A 20,920-nucleotide genomic window follows, 5' to 3' on the forward strand; every position below is an offset into this window, starting at 1 on the left:
AGAGGCCTTCAGGCCATTGAGTCTATGCCAATCTATCCACACTAATCACTTTCTAGCACTTGGCCAATGACCTTCAATGTGACATCACAGTTTATGTCAAAGAATCTCTACTGAGCATGTGTAAAATAAGCTGTGTCATAGTGATGTCAGAAAAGGATAGAACCAGGACCTAAATCTCAGGCAGGCTTTCCCCTACCGCCCTTTCCATGTAGTATTGTTTAATAAAACCTGTTAATGTGCACTGTCCTGACTGCAGATCTGATGTCATTACATGGTAGCATCAATGTAAGGTCACAGAACACTAAGGCAGCAATAAAGGGGAATGCATTCCACTGAAATGGCTCACACCAGTCTTGGAAATAATCTCCCATTTGAAACAGAAGGGAAAAAAGAACTGTGGTAAGTTTGGAGCGAACATTCTGGAGGCAGTCAGGCAGCGAAATAATTCCTGGAGAATCGCCCTCACCAGACAGAGAACCTCCAAACTTGGTCAGCGCAAGGTGAGTGCAAAGGGAGAGCTTCAGTGCAGCAAAACACTGGGATTAGTTGTCTAGGTGAGAGAAATGCAGGTTTTTATTTTATTATGTCTTCATGAAATGAGGGCATCAGTGGCTAGGGCAGCATTTATAGCCCATCTCTGGTTGCCCTTGAGAAGGTGGTGGTGAGCTGTCTTCTTGAACTGCTGCAGTCTGTGTGCTACAGGTGGACCCACAATGCCCGTAGAGAGGGAGCTTGTAAGTGGACAATGCGGCAAGCTGTAGAATCACCCAGTTGAATAGTAACTGTTAATTGACTGCAGAGTACAGCTATATGCTGAAATGAGAATTAAATGGGCACACCAAAAGTTAACAGCAGAAACTATGGAAAAAAATAGTATTGTCACTGCCATTAGTGAACCCAATCTGCCGGATATTTGTCCATGCCATTGATACAGAGTGCCCCCAAGAGATGCCATTTTGGGATGGGACTAGAGATACAAATATTAAACAGACATCACAATGGTTTGCCAAATTTCAAGAATTAGAAGGCACTGAGGAGCAGACTGAATTCTTCTTGGAAGATGTACCAGACCCACTGGACAATTTCTGTGACCCAACTTTAACAAACCCATTAGAAACACTTACTCAACTAATTGTGTTGACCCATAGGATGAATTCGGGTGCAAGGAGATCATGGTGAACAGCAAGAAAACTAATTTTTGCTTGAATTGATCCGACATGTCAGTTCTGTTAGACTCTGTGCTGTGGCTGAGCCAAGCTTTATCCAGCCATCATCTATTCAACTCAGAAGCACAGGAGGCAGTAAAGTCTGAAGGGATGGGCAGATGCGAGCTACACTTTCTGAAGAGAAGGATCACTGAAACTTTGGTAATGACCACTTCTTTAACAAGTGGAGATGTGTGCATTGAATCATCTTTGTTTAACACATCCAGAAGAAGCTGACGTTGACTCAGTGTGTTCTGAATCAGTCTCCACTACAGAAGCTCTGCCCTAGGAAGGAGGGGCAGGTTTTTAATTTCTGTCAGATAAAAGGCTTCAAGCTGCAGGGAAAGCGGCTACAAGAAAGAAGGTGGCCAGCAGGTTCACAGCTCCTTGAAAGTAGAGTCGCAGGTAGATAGGATAGTGAAGAAGGTGTTTGGTATGCTTTCCTTTATGGTTCAGAATATTGAGTACAGGAGTTGGGAGGTCATGTTGCGGCTGTACAGGACATTGGTTAGGCCACTCTTGGAATATTGCATGCAATTCTGGTCTCCTTCCTATTGGAAAGATGTTGTGAAACTAGAAAGGTTCAGAAAATGTTTACAAGAATGTTGCCAGGATTGGAGGATTCAAACAATAGGGAGAGATTGAATAGGCTGGGACTGTTTTCTCTGGAGCGTCGGAGGCTGAGGGGGGACCTGATAGAGGTTTATAAAATCATGAGGAGCATAGATAGGATAAATAGACAAACTCTTTTCCCTGGGGTGGGGGAAGTCCAGGACTAGAGGACATAGGTTTAGAGTGAGAGGGGAAAGATATAAAAGGGACCTAAGCGGCAACTATTTCAGGCAGAGGGTGGTACGTGTATGGAATGAGCTACCAGAAGAAGTTGTTGATGCTGGTACAATTGCAACATTTAAAAGGCATCTGGATGGGTATATGAGCAGGAAGGCTTAAAGGGACTTGGGTGATGTGCTGGCAAATGGGACTAAATTAGGTTGGGATATCTAGTTGGCATGGACAAGTTGGACCGAAGGGTCTGTTTCCATGGTGTATATCTCTATGACTCTAAGGGAAATTCTGAACCTCAATTTGCTCTTTCAGATAAGAGTGGCAATTAATGAAGCAGCTTCTCATAGTGGAAGAAGTATTGCAAATGTGCTACCAATTAAAGGGACAGCGCCTGAGGAGGAGCATGCAATAGTTAACTCACAAATGAAAAACAGTGAAACGTCAGAATTTTCTACAGACAACAAGATGCTACATTGTCTGAGAAGTCTCAGATTATGGAACTAGAAAGTGACCTTTAAACAAGTGTGACGGAGGTCTCAGACCGTCAACACACATTCAGAATATTGAGGTAAGAAAAAGTAGGTGAACTTTGGTAAAGTCAGGGAAAACATTCAAATCTTGAAAAAAATACCACTAAGATATAATTGAACAACTAAAGAAGCTATTGAAAATCTTTTCAAGGAAAAGGAGATGTTTAACTCAAATATGGATCATGGCAGGATTGAATGTAAAGTGATTATTAATTTGTACAAATATCAGCTGAAGACCAAGATTGAATCTCATCAGCAAGCCATATAAATCATCAAGGTTTCTTCCAGGGAAGAAGCTCAGGACCAAGCTACAGAGTTTCTCCAGCCAAGGAAACCCTTAGAATGGCTTCAAGCCAAACACAAAGTATATCATGAACATTTTAAAACTAAGCAAGAGTTAGTAAATTTATCTGCTTAAGTGAGACTACAAAATTAAAACCTAGGTGTTACCAGTCACATAGCAGTTCCATACCTCAGAGACTGACAAGGAACAGTTTCTGAAAGAGGCGACTCATTTGCAGCAGCTACTTGATAAGGTCATGAAAGTAAAACATGATCTTCAAGTCTTGCACTCCAGCGTGAGTAGTCAATTGGTGAAAGTTCAGATGCATGCAATGTGAATAAATGCAACTGCTTCAAGAAGGTGAAGAGTTGTTACCATTTTATAGAAGTGTGATTAGGGCAAAACAGGAACAAGTATTCACTATATCTTCTCTTTAATAATAGCTACTGGACACATGCGTAAGAGGCTATGCTATGATGGTGACAGAAAAAGGTGGCATTGTGACCAAAAGAAAAATGTCAAAGAGGCTCCCTTTTATGATTTCTTGTTTACAGTTAATCTTCAATGTATCCTGTTAATATTCACTCCTGAGTGTTGACCTGATATTAACAGAGCCTTTTAGAGTCACAACCTATGGATGGAAATCAGCTGTTCTTAATTCATCTGGTCTACATGTGACTCCAAGCCTACAGCATTGTGATAGACTCTTCAGCCCCTCTGAAATGGCACAGAGAACCAATCAGTTCAAGGCCATTGAGGCAGAGAAATGAGCAACTGATGCCACCTTGTAATGGAAGAATGAAATAATCAAAATCACCACATAACAGCAAAATACTGTGGATGCTGGAAATCTGAAACAAACACAAAAATTGCTGGAGAACCATAACAGGTCTAGCACCATCTGTGAAGAGAGCCACAGAGTTGAATGTTTCAAGTTTGATGTGACTATTCTTTAGAATAGTAGATGCTGCCAGACCTGCTTAGGTTCTCCAACATTTTCTGTGTTTGTTTCACTCACAGTCAGCTCATTTTGAGCAAGTTTCACAACTTAATTGCTGCCAAAATCTCCTGCTGTCTGACCAGGTGCTATACAGGTGTTGGATTGAGAAACTACAAGGAATGTTTAACTGAACTGATTCCATCTTACATATAGGTCAACATTCCAGACTTAATAGAATTCTCTACTATGAGACGCAACACCAAGAGAAATTGTCCTATGTATATTGAAGCTTGAATATACTAAAATAAACACAACTCAACTAATTACTGGTAGAATAGTGCTAGTTTTGAGTTTGACCGGCAACCATGGGCTAGATAATCAAACTGGGGTGGGGAACCTAACATGCAGATCATCTCCAGATTCTGACCCTGTGCTCCGTTAGTATCTATGATGCAATACAATGTTCAAGTGTTGAACATCTACTTAGTCTGTTGGTGACAAATGGATGGCCTTTTTAAAAGACAAGCAACAGCCACAATTTGGTTTGCCTGTTACTGCGATAATGTTGGAGGTATGTGCTGAGCAATTAATTGCTGGTATGAGCAGGTATTCATTGGTTGACCCAAGGTTTTCTGTTGCCATTCTTGAGGTCATCTTGATTTGATCCATGTCTTCCTGGCATTTGACAGGTGAAAGCTTCAGTGAAAGTCTTGATGGATGTGGTTATGGAGGTCATCAGTCATAGTGTCACATTAGAGGGCAAGAATCCTTTGTCAAGTCTGGCAAGATGCATGACAAGGAACTCCTCGGTGACAGGCCTCCAATTTGCAATCTGGCTGCACACACACGTGCTGAGCAGAGTGAATGTCTACAGGACTCCATAGGATTGTTAAAATAAGTTTTATCACTCTCATAAATGGAACCAAATGAAAAGGGGCACACTGGGGAGAACGACATCTCACATAGAACAGGTGAAGGAAAGGATACTATTCATGCATCCTGCGTCCTCACTCCACAGAGAAAGTGAGCACATAACTGTGAGGTGTCTCATAGCTTTTCAGGAGCTTTCACTGATTGAAAAACCAGTGCTTAATATTGTGCATGATGGGCCATCGATGATGGTGTGATGAAGTGTGTCTCAAACATGCCCAGCCGGATTTTTAAAGAATCAGGAACATTAATAGCAGTGGGTGGGCTTTTTATCTCATTAAAATTCATGGACAAGTTCCTGAGGCTAGAGAGTCAATAGAAAGCCCTCCAACACTGACAGATCGTCAGTCTTGACAACCAAGACAGGAGCTCAGAGTTGTAACGGAGAAAGAGGAGGAGTTTCATAATAGACTCTCTGAAGGTAAGGTCAGGATTTATTTTAATTAGAACATCCACCACTTGCTGGTCATGATTATGAGGGATAGTCTATCTATGGAATGCCCAGCAACAGTAATGGATGAGAGGGGGTGTCTGTAGCATCATCGTAATGAACCCCATCTCCCAACATCCTTTATTATTCTTATGTCATATCCTGATCCCAGGATCTTGTCATGACCAGCTTGCTAAAGATTCTACTCAGGGACAGGACTTTGGTAAATCCCATAATTATCAGTAATCAGTCTGATTTGACAGCCTGCCAGGAGGTCAGTAGAACCCTAAAGCTCAATTATTTAAAATTGGCTTAAAATTTGACTGACGGTCACCACCCATTCCAGGGACTGGCAGCCTGATGATACACTCCCATCTACCTTTGATTCTGCTCCCATGTCAATTTGAAAGTCTAGGCCTGCACTTCTACTTTCACTTCCTTCCACACAACCTGCAACCTTATGGCAGCTGATACAACCCATGATATCTGTCCCCTCCTCCCACCCCTACCATTATCATCAAACATGGGAATCAATCCTGGCTCGATAAAGAATGCTGGAGGGAATGTCAAAAACAGCATGAGGCGTTCCCAAAAGTAAGGTGAGAAGTGTGACAACATGGGGTGATCTGCATAACAAATACCAAAAGTAGTATGTGATACTGAGCTAAGCAACCTGAAAGCCAACAGATCAGATCTGAGCCCTGCAGTCTGCCTCATCCAATGTAAAATAGTGGTGAGCAATTAAACACCTCACTGGAGCCCAAGGCTCTTCAAATTACTCATCCTCATTGATGGTGAGTCCAGAAAATTAATGCAAAACATAAAACTGAAGTATTTGCAACAATCTTAAGCCACATGTGCCACTTGGATGGTCTAACTCAGCCTCCTCCTGAGGTCCCCAACAACACAAACGCCATTATTTTGCCAATTTGACCCATTCCATGGGATATCAAGGAATGGCTAAATGCACGAGATATTGCCCAGGTTATGAGCCCCGTCAATGTTCTGACAATAGTACTGAAGCCAGGCTCTTTCAGTATAGCTGCAATGCTGGAATCTACCCACCAATATGGAAAATTGCCAAGGTATGTTTTGCATGACACATGAAAAATCAAGACACATCCAACCCAGCCAACTTAATGCCACATCAGTCTGCTCTTGATCACCAGCAAAGTAATAGAAGGAGTTGTCAAGAAGTACCTGTTCAGCAATAATCTGCTCAATGACCCTCCATTTGGTTTCTGTCAGGGTCACTCAGCTCTTGACATCATTACAGCTTTGGTTCAAACATGCAAAATGGATGAACTCCAAAGGTGAGTATTTCAAACAATGCTGCTTTTCACTGAGTGTGATATTAAAGAGCCCTAGTAAAACTGAAGTCAATGGGAATCCAAGAAATCTCTCCAGTGGTTGGAATCACAACTCAAAGCTGGTTATGGTTATTATGTGTCATTCTCCTTTGATCCAGGACATCACTACAAAAGTTCCTTAGACCAGTAAATTAGACCACTATCTTTATCAATGTGTAATCAATGGATTTCCCTGCAATCTAAGACCAGAAGTAGAGATATTTACTGAAAATTGCACAATGTTCAGTGTCATTTGTGATTACTTCGATATTGAAGCAGTTTATATCCAAATTCTGCAAAATCTGAGCAATATCCAAGCTTGGGCTGACAAGTCCAAAGTAACCTTTGCACACACAAGTGCCAAGCAACATCCATCTCCAACAATTGAGAATTTAATCATTACCCTTGACATTCAGTGACAATGCCATTTGCTAAATTCCTGCTATCAACATTCAGGGGATTAACATTAATCAGAAATTGAGCTGGACCAGCCCTGTAAAGATTATAGATGTTCAAGTTGGGAAAATCATGTGAGATGGACAGTGAGGGGCTTTCTGACATTGAGAGTAAAATATTCCACCACCTGCAAGCTTCCCTCCAGGCTATGCTGCACCCTGACTTGGAAATATTTTGTCATTCCTTCACTGTTGATGAGTCAAAGTCTTGAAATTAATTCTGTGACAATATTGTGCATCTATCGACAACAAATGGGATGCAGCAGTTAAGAAGGCAACTCACAACATCATCATCTTAAGGGATGGGCAATAAATACTGGTCCAGCCAACGAAACACATGATCTACAAATGACGAAAAGCAACTTCATTTTTTTTGTTTCAGTCTTCAGTTTGTAGAATCACTTCCATCTTGCTAATTGCTGTTGTAGTCCAAGTTTAACACAATAAGATTGAGAGAATACATATTCCTTTGGAGTTCCTGTAACAATGCATGAAGCAGGTGAAGAGGACCAATTTATGAGGTTTCACATTGTCAACAACCATTGCTGGTTCTTTTGCAAATAGAGATTAGTGCTCTCTCTATTTCACAAATATGTGGCTTAAATGGACCATGTATTATAATGCAACTGAAAAACGTTCAACAGTATCACCATTTTACTTATAGCTCACTCTAGTTTCTAGGGGACAGTATCCATAACCACTTTGCACAGATTTGAGAAGTCACAAGAGGTTGCTTTCATCTTTGATTAAACTATCAATGCAAATTATTCACTTTGCCAGTAAAAGCTAATGACGCACATACCTATAGCTGTCAAGGGCATTGTAACCTCTTGAATTTTCACCCTTTGCTCACATAAACTATGGATTCCATTATCTGAACTGCAATGCCTTCTGAATGTGATTGGCATCAAATTTTAAACTTTGTTTAACGTTATGTATCGATTTGGAAATATTACTGCAGATTATGGTAGTAACTGAAGGGAATCAAAGCTAGGAACTGCTATTTAGTCTAAAAGTGCAATGCGATTTTGAATAATAATGGTCATACAATAGGATGAAATCTACAATAGGAAGTGAGAACATAGAACATTACAGTGTAGTCCAGGCCCTTTGACTCTCGATATTGCATCGACCTGTGGCACCAATCTGCAGCTTATCTATCCTACACTATTCCATTTTCATGCGTATGTTTATCCAATGGCCTTTTAAATTCCATTAAAGTTCGTGAGTCTACTACTGTTGGAGGCAGTACTTCCACAACCCTATTATCTCTGAGTAGAGAAACTCTGACCTCTGTCCTATATCTATCACCCCTCAATTTAAAACTATGTCCCCTCATGCTAGCCATCAACATCCGAGGAAAAAGGCTCTCACTGTCCACCCTATCTAACCCTCTGATTATCTTATATGTCTCAATTAAGTCACCTCTTAACCTTCTTCTCTCTAACAAAAACAGCCTCAAGTCTCTCAGCCTTTCCTCATTCGACCTTCCCTCCATATCAGGCAACATCCTAGTAAATTTCCTCTACACACTTACCAAAGCTTGCGCATCCTTCCTATAATGCGGCAACCAAAACTATACACAATACTTCAAGTGCCACCTTACCAGAGTTTTGTACACCAGCAGCATGACCTTGTGGCTCTAACAATAAAAGCTAACACACCATATCCCTTCTTAGCAACCCTATCAAACTGGGTCACAACTTTCAGGGATATCTGTACATGGACACCAAGATCTCTCTGCTCATCTACACTGTCAAGAATCTTACCATAGCATAGTACTCTTCATTCCAGTTGTTCCTTCCAAAGTGAATCGCCTCACATTTTTCAACATTAAGCTCTATTTGCTACCTCTCAGCCCAGCTCTTCAGCTTATCTATGTCCCTCTATAATCTGCAACATCCTTCATTTCTCTCCACAATTCCACTGACCTTAGTGTCTTCAGCAAATTTACTAACCCATCCTTCCATGCCATCATCCATTTATAAAAATGACAAACAGCAGTGTCCCCAGAATAGATCTGTGTGGTGCACCAGTGTAACTGATCTCCAAGATGAACATGTCTCATCAACCACCACCCTCTGTCTTCTTACAGCTAGCCAATTTCTGATCCAATCTGCTAAATCACCCTCAATCCTATTTCTCCGTAATTTGTGCAATAGCCTACCATGGGAAACCTTATCAAACGCCTTACTGAAATCCATATACACCACATCAACTGCTTTACTCCCATTCACTTGTTTGGTCACTATCTCAAAGAACTCAATAAGGTTTGTGAGGCACAACCTACCTTTCACAAAACCATGTTGACTATCCCGACTCAACTTGTTCCTCTCCAGATGATTATAAATTCTATCTCTTTTAACATTTTTCAGACACTTTACTCACAACTGAAGTGAGGCTCACTGGTCTATAATTACCAGAATTGTCTTTATAGACCAATGAGTCTTACTTCCGTTGTGAGTAACATCCAATTAGATCTGGGTGCTCAACTCACAATCTAGGTAGCTTTTTTTTGTGTTGATTATATTGATGAGATCTTTCATGTATTCTTAATCCTATAGAATTCCAAAATGTTTGCAGTTCTGATGGATGTAAATCATGTCAGTGAGAAGAAATATATTTATCATGGTTTCAAACCAAACATTTAGAACAGATTGTTTGTCAGTCTCTCGTTTAACATCATATCAGACTACATTTTGTCTTCAATACACTTTTTAGCTTACAGTTTGTGTAATGCATTCTGCACCTATACATTGTTTGAGCAGACTTATGAAATTAAAATGTACCTATGTGTAATTACAAAAGTTAAAAATTTGGTGGGAGCAAACAGGAATTGATTGGATTCATCCATATTTCTGTGTGATATGTTCAAAGCTTGTATTTCAAAATACTAATGTATTTTAGAGACCAAGTTATTGTCACCTAAAAGCTATTCTTTCTCACCTAATCTGTCTCAGCAATTTGTAAAAAACAAATTAGGAGATTTATGTTTTTGAATTATACCTTCTAAGAAAATGTTGCCTCATGTTTACTGGTTAATAAAGATTATTATAAGATGCTGAAAATGTGTTGCTGGTTAAAGCACAGCAGGTTAGGCAGCATCCAAGGAATAGGAAATTCGACGTTTCGGGCATAAGCCCTTCATCAGGACACACAAGATATGTAGAGACTGATTTTCTTCTGTCTATTGCCCCTTAAAAACTTAACCTGAGAGTTCTGCCCAGCAGAAATTAGAGTAGATTAGATTCCCTATAGTGTGGAAACAGGCCATTTAGAGTCATAGAATCATAGAGGTGTACAGCATGGAAACAGACCCTTCAGTACAACTTGTCCATGCCTTCCAGATATCCCAACCCCATCTAGTCCCACCTGCCAGCACCTGGCCCTTATCCCTCCAAACCCTTCTTATTCATGTACCCATCTGAATCCCTTTTAAATGTTGCAATTGTACCAGCGTCCACCACCTCCTCTGGCAGCTCATTCCATACACGTACCACCCTCTGCATGAAAACGTTACCCCATAGGTCTCTTTTATGTCTTTCCCCTCTCACCCTAAACCTATGCCCTCTAGTTCTGGACTCCCCGACCCCAGGGAAAAGACTTTGTCTATTCATCTTATCCATGCCTCTCAACCTCCAGTGCTCCAAAGAAAACAACCCCAGACTATTAGAACCTGTCCCCATAGCTCAAATCCTGGCAACATGCTTGTAAATTTTTTCTGAACTTTTTCAAGTTTCACAAAATCTTTCTGATAGGAAGGAGACCAAAATTGCACACAATATTCCAACAGCGGCCTAATCAATGTCCTGTACAGCCGCAACATGACCTCCCAACTCCTTACTCAATACTCTGACCAATAAATGAAAGCATACCAAATGCCTTTTTTACTATTTTATCTACCTGTGACTCCACTTTCAAGGAGCTATGAACCTGCACCCAAGGTCTCTTTGTTCAGCAACACTCCCTAGGACCTTTCCATTAAGTGTAAATGTCCTGCTAAGATTTGCTTTCCCAAAATACAGCACCTCACATTTATCTAAATTAAACTCCATCTGCCACTTCTTAGCCCATTGGCCCATCTGATCTGAGGTAACTTTCTTCACTGTCCATGACACCTCCAATTTTGATTTCATCTGCAAACTTACTAACTATACATCTTATGCTCACATCCAAATAATTTATATAAATGATGAAAAGTAGTGGACCCAGCACCGATCTTTGTGGCATTCCACTGGTCACAGGCCTCCAGTCTGAAAAACAACCCTCCACCAGCACTGTCTGTCTTCTACCTTTGAGCCAGTTCTGCATTCAAATGGCTAGTTCTCCCTGTACTCCATGAGTTGACCCAGCAAGTCTACACCCACCGTCCAAAGAGTAACCTACCCAAACCCATTTCCTTACACATACCCTTGACTAATGCACCTAACACTATGAGCAATTTAGCATGGCCAATTCACCTAACCTGCACATCTTTTGACTGTGTGAAGAAACCGGAGTGCACACACATGCACAGGGAGAATGCGCAAACCACTGGGCCACTGTGCTGCCCCGGTAGAGACTAGTTATGTAAGGTGACTATGTTCTTTACACTTACAGTCAATTTCCAGAGCATGATGCTGTGTAGGCATGGAAACAAAGCACTGCTACATCATTCTCTTGGTAGTCATTATCTCCCTGGGGCTCAGTCTGGATCCTCTGCAAAAAAAAAGCAAGCTGTGAAGATTGTGGTCTTTTCCATTTGGAAGATGTGAAAAGGGTTGTCAGAAACAACCTGGAAGCTCCTAAAAGACTAGTTGTGAATTATAATTGGCCAGCAAGTAGGAGGAGTGGTGCTTGAGGCATTTCATTATAATAACCATCAGAAAATTCCAGAAAAGAGACAATTCGAACATGTCCTGCTGTAAGACAGCAGTAATAGATATGTTCACTTGCTGACTCAAACTTTTCCATTTCCAGGAGTATTTTAATTCCCCTAAGACAGGCTAGGAAATAAGGTTTAAGTCTGATTGCATATCGGGTTGATGCAGCAGTGCACTGCTTGACTTTATCCTGGAGGTTGTGGTGGTGGAGAGGGGCACTGGTTTGGCACAGAGAGGGGCATGTATGAGTGTGGAGAAGTCACTGGATGGGGGTGAAGAGAGAGAAGCAAGTCTAAAGATTTTTTCTGCCAATACCTGGTTGCAATAACTTGAAAACACCTGACTTTAATTCAGAAATAAGCTGAGAACATGTTGTGCTGAAGTGCTAAAATAGGAGCTGTATTTCAGCACAGAAACTAGTGTGTAGTTCCCAGCAATGGTGTTGTCACACATGTACTTGCTAAAAGAGACATTTCGGCTTCCAAGCTGCATGTGATAATGTTGACCTTCCTATACCAGGTACACTTTAACATTAACCATTTTGCACCCATTTTTATGTGACTATAACTTGTAGGTTCAACAACACAACAAATAGGAGCTGTTGTAGACCATATGGCTGACTGTGCCTGTTCCACCATTCCGTGACAATTTGGGTGAATATCTGCCTTAACTCCACTTCTCCACCTTCTCTTCATTTCCCATGATTCTTCAAAAAAGCATTATTATGAGAATTATTTTATTATTATTATGAGCAATATTATAATATTAAGAGAATATTATGTATATTCAATAATGAAGCAAACATTCTGGGGTAGACAATTCACCTTGATTGAAAAAAATCACTCTTCCTTCAAAATAAATGCTGTACCTGTAAGGCAACTGTCATTCTAAAGGGGTTCTTATACAAATACTCCCAAGTCTTTCTTTCTTTAAAAGTTTCACATTTTTAAAACTTTTTTTTTCTTAGTACCAAAATACCTTGTTCTACTTTATCTTCAACCTTGCGTCCACTCATTGAACCTGTCAAATCACTTTGCTACATCTTTCTATCCTCCTCACATTAATTTTCTATCTACCTTTGTATCATCTTCAAATTTGGATGTGATACCCTCAATCACTTCTAAGTCATTATTATAGATTATTAATACCAAGGCCTTATACTTGTGGAACTTCACTGTTGACCTGAAAATGCCCTTCTTATCACTACCTGCTTCCAGTCTATGAAACAATCCTCTGCCCATTCCAAAAACCGCCCCAATTCTTTGAGCTCTTATTTTGCGTATTAATATTTGTGTGGCAAATTATTGAGTGCCTTTTTAAATATAATTATTCTACATCTAGTGAGTTCCCATTGGCTACGATTTGCAGACTTTAAATATGTAGGTAAAATCATTTCCCTTTTGTGAAAATGACATTGACTCTGTTCAATCATGCTTAAGTTATTCAAAGTGGATTGTTTAAGACTTGCCTAAAAGCAATTTCCAGCATTTTCCCAAAGACCTTTTTTAAATATTAGGTAATTTGCTTGTAGTTATCTATCTTTCTTTCTTTTCTTGAGTGACAGTCTCATATTCACTAACTTCCGATCCACTGGGACTATTCTAGAAACTAGGAAGTTATTATAATCATCTTTGTTGTTATAACTTAAAGAACTCTACAAAGCAAAAATAGAACACTGGTTTACAACATGCAGTTCAGTTTATTGAGTAATTCAGTGATTTACAGGTAGTCATGAAATGCATCTCAGATAGTGCTGCAAAATGGAAAAGATGAATCAAAAACCTACTTTACATTTACCCAGTTTGCTTTTCCATCATGGAAAATGTATTGCATTCATGTCTGTATTATTTGTAGTTACAGTTTTTTTCCTTTGTTTTTGTTTTTAGGATGCATCAATAGCCCATAGATTCCATATTATGCGAGAAAAACATCCCGAAAAGTTCAACAGTAGGTAAGATATCATTCACAACGTTTTGTAACACTGTTCTAATAATAAAGGATTAATACTAAAATGAGCTATGTGCCAATCATGTTTGTAGATTCAATCTGTAGATCTGTTTGCTTTACAAAACAGCAAAACTATTATTTGTGTAATTATCTAGCTATTTTAGTAACATCATATCTAAATCTTTTCTATAAACTCTGAGGGAGGTTTTAATTTGCTTAGAGATAAAAAATGCATTGCACACCTGTACAATGGAAACTATTATGGTACAAGATAAATTATTCTTTTGCATTGTTTAAGGATAATGTCCTTGTAAATATGCACATTTTTATGCCTCAGCTGCTGGCAATTGGATTTTTCAATACAGATGCACTTTCTTTGCCATTGGCTGGAGCTAACTTGAAATAAAATGCACAGGTTTCCTGGTCAGCTCAATTTCATTACTAACCATAGTTTGAGAAGCATGTTCATGCATATTCAAAGAGTAGCCTGGTTCTGGAATTGGAAAATTGAGATTATAATGGAGATTAAGGGATGCAGATATTTAAATTGAAATTGCAGAATAGGAACCTCTTCAACCCTCAAAAAGACCATGCAATTTTTGCAGATACAGCAGCCCATTGATAACGCTTAGTAATGCCGAAGGTAAGTGAATTAAGAAGCTCCAAGCAAAAATGAATGTAAAGGAAGCCACTCATGCAGGCATGTTTTATTCAATTCTGCAGGCAAGTGAAAGTAACAGTTCATTGTGATTCCTGATGCAGAGGTGGTACTGAAAATGTAAGGATAGTTTTCCTTGTTAACATTCCAAGGCTCCATTACTGTAACCCTGCATTATGTGCGTGGATCTGGAGATAAGCTTTAGGTTATAGATGACTATTCATGTCACTAGTTTTCTCCAGTCCTATGCTATATACCAGCTTCTGGTGTTATTGCAGCAGATGGCAAAACATTGCAGCTAACTCTTGCGGCCAAGTATCCTTTGAAAACAGTTCTCCACGGAAGATGTCAGAACACAGATATGCTTGGTGACATCTTGGCAGACACAATCATTCACACTATGCTTGCTGCTGATCTTCCTGGAGTGCTTTCTTATATGCAGTGAAAGCACACCATACTGTAAGTACTTCTAAAGAACTATCCAGCGCGAAATGTCAGCTTTGGTGACCTCAGTTGACAGTTGAAGTCTCTGCATTCAAAGCGTAGGATCTATGCATCCCATCTTGGTGAAGGTGTACCATGAGTTGTTAAGAACACCAGCCCTGTGAATCTCTGTATATCATCACCTTTTGTAGAGGGGTTGTTAAAAATGAAATTAAAGATATTGTGAAGTATTTTAAGTGGAGCCTTACAAAACATCTTTTCAAATGTCTCTAGAATTATTTTAGCTTACTGCATTCTACATAATATCCAGATGAAGGAAAGATTTCTGTTTCTGGAAGCTGATAGAGATGATGTTGACAATAGTGAGACAGCAGTGGCCAGTTTCTCCCTTAAATCAATGATGTAAAAGTGGAAGAGCTTGTTTAATTCTCCATATTGAAATGTATTTCCTTAAAGAAATGCAGATGACAACAAAAGCAAGACAGTCCATTGATAAAAACACAAGAAACTGATACTGCATCATAAGAACCATGCTTACCTTTAAAAAAAACTTGTAATGATATACCATATTTAATATATTGAAAGATCAAAGGAGCATTATCAAATATTGGATAAGGAGACATTACAACAGATACCTAAAACTTTGAAAAAAAAATAGGTTTGTTCTGTGCAGCATTTCAGAAGTAGAGAAGGAGCTAGTTACACTGAGACAAGTAAGAGACTCTGTAGGAAGTGTTCTCTGCAGCTTTGGAGCACGTTAAAAGAAAATCCACTCCACATGAGAATTTGCAGCTGTGACTATGGTCATGGTTGTCACATTCCAGTAGTTCCTGACTGAAATGATCAACTGGAGACAAGATCACTTGAAGGTGATGAATATATAATATAGCCGATCCAAGGCTCAGTTTTCCAATATTGTTTAGAATCCCACCACAGCAAGAACCTCCGCAACATCACTGCTTCAGGACTCTTCACTTGGCCTAAACCATGCTCTTTGAGTCCTTAATACAATTTGAATATATAATCTTTCTAGTCTTTCAGCTGTTAAAACACACATAAATGTAGTTGTGAATCTAACAATCTTTACTGTTATTGACCTCAAGCTTTCAACTTTTATTGTCATTGCAGCTTATACTCTCCAAAACAATAGACCTTTCTTTTTAATTATCATTCAGTTTCCCTTCCATTATAATGGTCATCCATTCAGTGTTGATATCTGTTTGACAAAGATGATTGTTACCAAGTTGTTACATTGGAGATCAAATGGTTGCCTGAAGGGAGAGACTTTTCTGGCTAATTTTACAAAATGATGTTCGTGTGCACAGCCTTGCTGACCAGGAATGCATAGCATGAAATATATGGTGCAATATCTACAACTTTCCATCCATTAATCCTAATGGGTGAAAAATCTTGGGGAACATGTCCTCAAATTCATAAAATGAAACTGTTGTAGTTTTGTATTTTTGTATTAACAACTTTGAAAAATAGCTTCTTTCAAATTTAACATTCATGCTCTCAATCATTTGTCAGAAATGCTGTTATATCCTGGTGCTGTGATTTGGAAGTAATCCACATTAAAACTGCTCTTTCTTACTTTTTATCACGCTCTCGCTTAGACTTAAATTTGTGGACCTTGAAGGCTCAATTGCCAGAACACACAGACTGCATGTGTCCCGTGGGCCCTTGTTTGGACTCCTGCCTTTATTAATACTCTACTTAATTACTGAGAGAACCTGTTCTGACTGCATATGAGCAAAAGAACTGTGAACTTCCAACATGCTGTTAAGTGTTACATAAATATGGTATGATAGAGAGATATATATTGCAACTTTTTTATAATTGAAAGTGCTGAGAAATTATGAATATTCGTTAATTGTTGCAAAGGTGTAGTTTTTCTGTGGGTATCACTTTTATTGAGGCAGTGGAGTAGATGACAATATCCGCTAATAGTTTACAACATATGCTGTAATGCAATGTTGATTAAAAACAACTGTTCAATGTCCAACTTCTCCATGAGAAGTTCCAATTTTAAGCTGACATATTACAAATGAAAACAGTATGAAATATTATTCAGTGATGGTAGATCACTTTTAATTTGTAAGTGTTAAAGACCTCTGGTTCATAGGCACCTAAGGTTATGAGCAAGGTATAGAAAGACTTCCTTCATCAGTGAAAATTGCTTGGAAATGTCTTCTTACCTTTTACCTTGTTGCTTCTTGAATATCAACATAATAATTTATCCATGTGACGTGTTTAAACTAACTGTACATCTTTTAGATTTGACTGCATTCGTTGATAGTCAATTTTTTATTCAAATAAAAGCACAAGTCTGGGATATATGAAATCAAGATGGTAGAACAGAGTCAGACCATGAAAAGATTTAATAGTAGAGACAGAGTTTTTAAAATTAATGCATTGAGGGATTTGAAGCATTGTAAGTCATTGATGATGAAATTATGAATGAGTGGAACAAACAGCAATATTTGTGCTCTGATATGGTTGACATACCTGAGATAGTGGGCACTTAATTTAGTATTACTGACCAGTTTATGGGATTGCCAGTATCATCTTGTGCTATTTTCTCAGCTATCATGTCAGCGATGTGACAGGTAATGGCCCACATGCAGCGAGTATCTTCTTCAAGGCTAATTACAAATAATGGCAAGTATATCTTTTGACTTCATGAGAATGTATGCTGCCTAGATACAATGTCCAGTGGCAAGCTGGGACACCTGTATTCCAGACAGAATAACTCCCTGCACTCCTCCCCAATCTCCACCTAACTACAACCACTGCTCGAGGGTGCCTTTTGGAGTAATTGCTCCTTGTCAGTGTTATTCAGTAAGCTGTGGCCATTCTTTTATTTCATGTTTTAAATTTCAGACACTAGCATCCAGACACAAAACACAAAATCCTACTAAAAACGTTGGATAAAATATGCATTCCAGACTTTGAACAAATTATGGAATGCGAGCAGTAGGATACAAACAAAGAGAGCATCCAATTGCTCTAGCTTCAAGTTAACAATTGCATGTCAAAAGATTTCAGTGATAGATTGCAGAGATTGGAGTCCCAATGGACAATTATAATAGTGAACTTTGTAATGGAGAAGATGTAAGGTGTATAATTCAAATCTAGTTTAAATAAAATGGAGATACTTGGGTATATTTATTGAAAATTTTGTTTGTGTAGATTTACTTTTAAGCGCTTTGAAAGCTAATGCCTCCAAATAAACCTGTTGGACTATAACCTGATGTTGTGTGATTTTTAACTTTGTCCTCCCCAGTGAAACACTGGCTCCTGCAGATCATTACTTCTAATCTGTTATTCTGTTTTGTGTAGCTCCTTTGTCACAGTTTGTTAAAAAAGTTAGCAATTGATGCTTCTGGTAGTGACCAGCTGAGTAGAAAGGAGCTCCATCTTTCATTATTCCATTAATTGGAACTGAGTGATGTCGTGTGGGTTAGCAGATTAGCTGCTATAGATCTTATCTAGTGTAAGGCAAATTCAAATTGATTTTAATCCCTGAGAGAAAGGGCTTTAACAGCTGAGCATGTTATCTAAATGGCCATCCATGTTCAGTCTCCTACATAATACTTGCTTTTCTAAGATTGTTGATATAAGATTCATTGGAAAAAGTTGAATCATGCAGGAACAGTAAGTGAAACTCTTGCACCTATATTTTAAGCATATTTCCAAACTCCCAATAAATGAAGAAAAGCTATAATTTTTGAGACAGCATAAGTCCTGACCCAGAAATGTGAGGTGGATCTGTTTTGATGATCAATGGGATTTGAAGTCCTATTTTGTTGGCAGCGGTCAATGAAGTGGCAGTCCGCCCCCAAGAGCAATCAAAGAGTTGACACATAAGCAGGCACAGCAGTGTGACAGCTGGTGGTGACCACAGGAAGGGCTGCCTCTGGGGAATGAGGGCACATTGGTAGCTGGTACACTCAAGGTAGCATGAGTCTGACAAGTAGGATCCAGCAATTGGAGGTTTGGGTTATGGGTCTCGGTGAATAGATGGCACTGTTGCTGTAGAGCTGATAATGCTACCAGAGACACGTCTCCTTAAAACCAAACAGTGCCCAAAAAGGAGGTCCTCATAGAACCCACTTGATTTAACTGGCCGGTCTCCCACAAGGTGGCAAATGACTCCAATTAGAGCAAAATGCGCCGAAACAGAAAGTGGCCCTTCATTTTGCCAGTTACATTGCATACGCTTCAGATGGTGCCCATCTACTATCTTTCTAACTGCTTAAGAAATCAGATATGCTACCTCATATCTTTCTGCTCATTTTTCCAGCCTCTCCCTTCTAATCTGTCTCCATACAACTGATGAAAGTCTTTTATTTATTATTTATTCATGGGATGTGGGAATTGCTGGCAAGGCTACAATTTATTATCTTCTCCAGTCACCCTGAGAAAGGTCTAATCTTGAGCATCTGGAGTCCTTGAGGTGTTTGGCACCCATAGTGCTGTAAGGAAGGAGTTCCAGGATATTGACCCAGTGACAATGAAGGAACAGTGATACAGTCGGTTGATGTGTTCATTTATGTATTACCTTTGACAACCTTGGGAAATTGTAAAGTACCGAACAGCCAATTAAGTACTTTTGAGGATTAGTCATGTTTGAAATGTTATTACCAAACTCGACAAAGTTATCAACACTGTCTCCTCTAAGTAGATGAGGCTAAGTTTATGAAAGCTGTGTTTTCTTATTGCTTCGTCTTAAATTACTTCAGTTTTCATTGATTTGCACCCAGTGCATTTACTTATTGGTATTTTTCGCTGCAGAATAAATTGCCTATTTGATATTTTGTTTTTACCCAATTAGTACGGGGCTGGATATCCAATTACATTACTAAAACATTGTCATTTTCCAGTCCAGCTCCTTGATCATTCCCTCTTCATTACTTTTTTGAACCTAATATGTTGTTCAACTGAATAAAGGATGAACTGGATTATAGCCAGTGCTGATTCAAATTAGTGGTTCTGCTTAATGAACAAAATTAACAAATCCTGATGCTACTTTGGTTAGCTTTCTGCCCTTTTACAATGCAAACTGAATTTGATCTGCATGAAGGAATAAGAACTTCATCTATTTCTTGTCTTTCTCTGATGAATGTCGGATCTGTGAAACATGCTTAGGTAGTGTCAATCCTGTCCCTAAACTGCCCCTAATTTGATACTAATTGGCAATCCAATTCAGAGAAACACTGAGATATGGAAAATGTCACACTGGTTTTGTAAGTGGCTCTTCTTTGAGGTTAAAGCATGAAGTACAGGAATATGACAAAGTTATACTGTCTATCTGGAATATCAAATCCCACAATCCCCATTATATACCAATTGTTATATTATCCATCGTTACTTAACACATTCTCTCTGCAATTTGTGAATACAGGCCCAATAACTTTCATTTGAGATATTTTATTGCGAAAAAGAGAGTAGTTGGAAATTATTATGCTTCTGGGTCTGCCAAATTTGACCTGGAAATGCTAATGTTTTCATGAAGGGAAAATCCTCCAATGGGATAGTCTTTACAAGCCTGTTAAAACAATCTTTGATTCATTCCAATGTTTTCTTTAAAGAAAAGTGCTAATCCATTTAAGGAAAATGGGAACAGAAAAGAAGTTTATTTCCTTGACTGGATTTCTTATTCTAGGGTAAATGTAGCATTTCATTCAACACGAAGCAGTCCACATATATTAATTTGGCTCCCCTGCCTATGCCAAATTATAATGTTTATCAGCCAAATACATCAAGAGGCAGAAATCCACTAACATCTGGTTTTATGACAACTTTCAAATAAACTCCAACCTAAAATCCCAAGTATTGAAACAGTTGATTTTTTTTGTACTCAAATGTAGAGAGATGAGGCTGTATCTAGTTAATTTATCTTAGGCTGAGGCACTGCATTCTCTGACTCCCCTCTTAAAGGGGCATTTCTTTTTATTATTTCATAGGGTGTGGGCATTTGTTGCCCAGCCCTAATTTCCTGAGAGAAGGTGCTGGTGAGCTATCTTGTTGAACTGCAGCAGTCCATATAGTGTAGGTGGTCCCACAGTGCTGTTAGAAACAGAATTGCCATTATTTGA

The 20,920-nt window shown here is 39.0% G+C and overlaps 1 protein-coding gene across 2 annotated transcripts in view; it reads left to right on the top strand.

Annotated features, from left to right (window-relative positions):
- Nucleotides 1-20,920, top strand: part of dgkb (diacylglycerol kinase, beta) — a 729,492-nt gene that overhangs the window by 457,350 nt on the left and 251,222 nt on the right. For both annotated transcript variants that reach the window (XM_060825438.1, XM_060825439.1), the window contains exon 20: nucleotides 13,657-13,721. In XM_060825438.1, the coding sequence (XP_060681421.1) occupies nucleotides 13,657-13,721 (65 nt within the window). The remainder of the gene's footprint in view (nucleotides 1-13,656; nucleotides 13,722-20,920) is intronic.

This window comes from Hemiscyllium ocellatum, chromosome 5, assembly GCF_020745735.1.
Source record: "Hemiscyllium ocellatum isolate sHemOce1 chromosome 5, sHemOce1.pat.X.cur, whole genome shotgun sequence".
In the NCBI taxonomy this organism is placed as follows: domain Eukaryota; kingdom Metazoa; phylum Chordata; class Chondrichthyes; order Orectolobiformes; family Hemiscylliidae; genus Hemiscyllium; species Hemiscyllium ocellatum.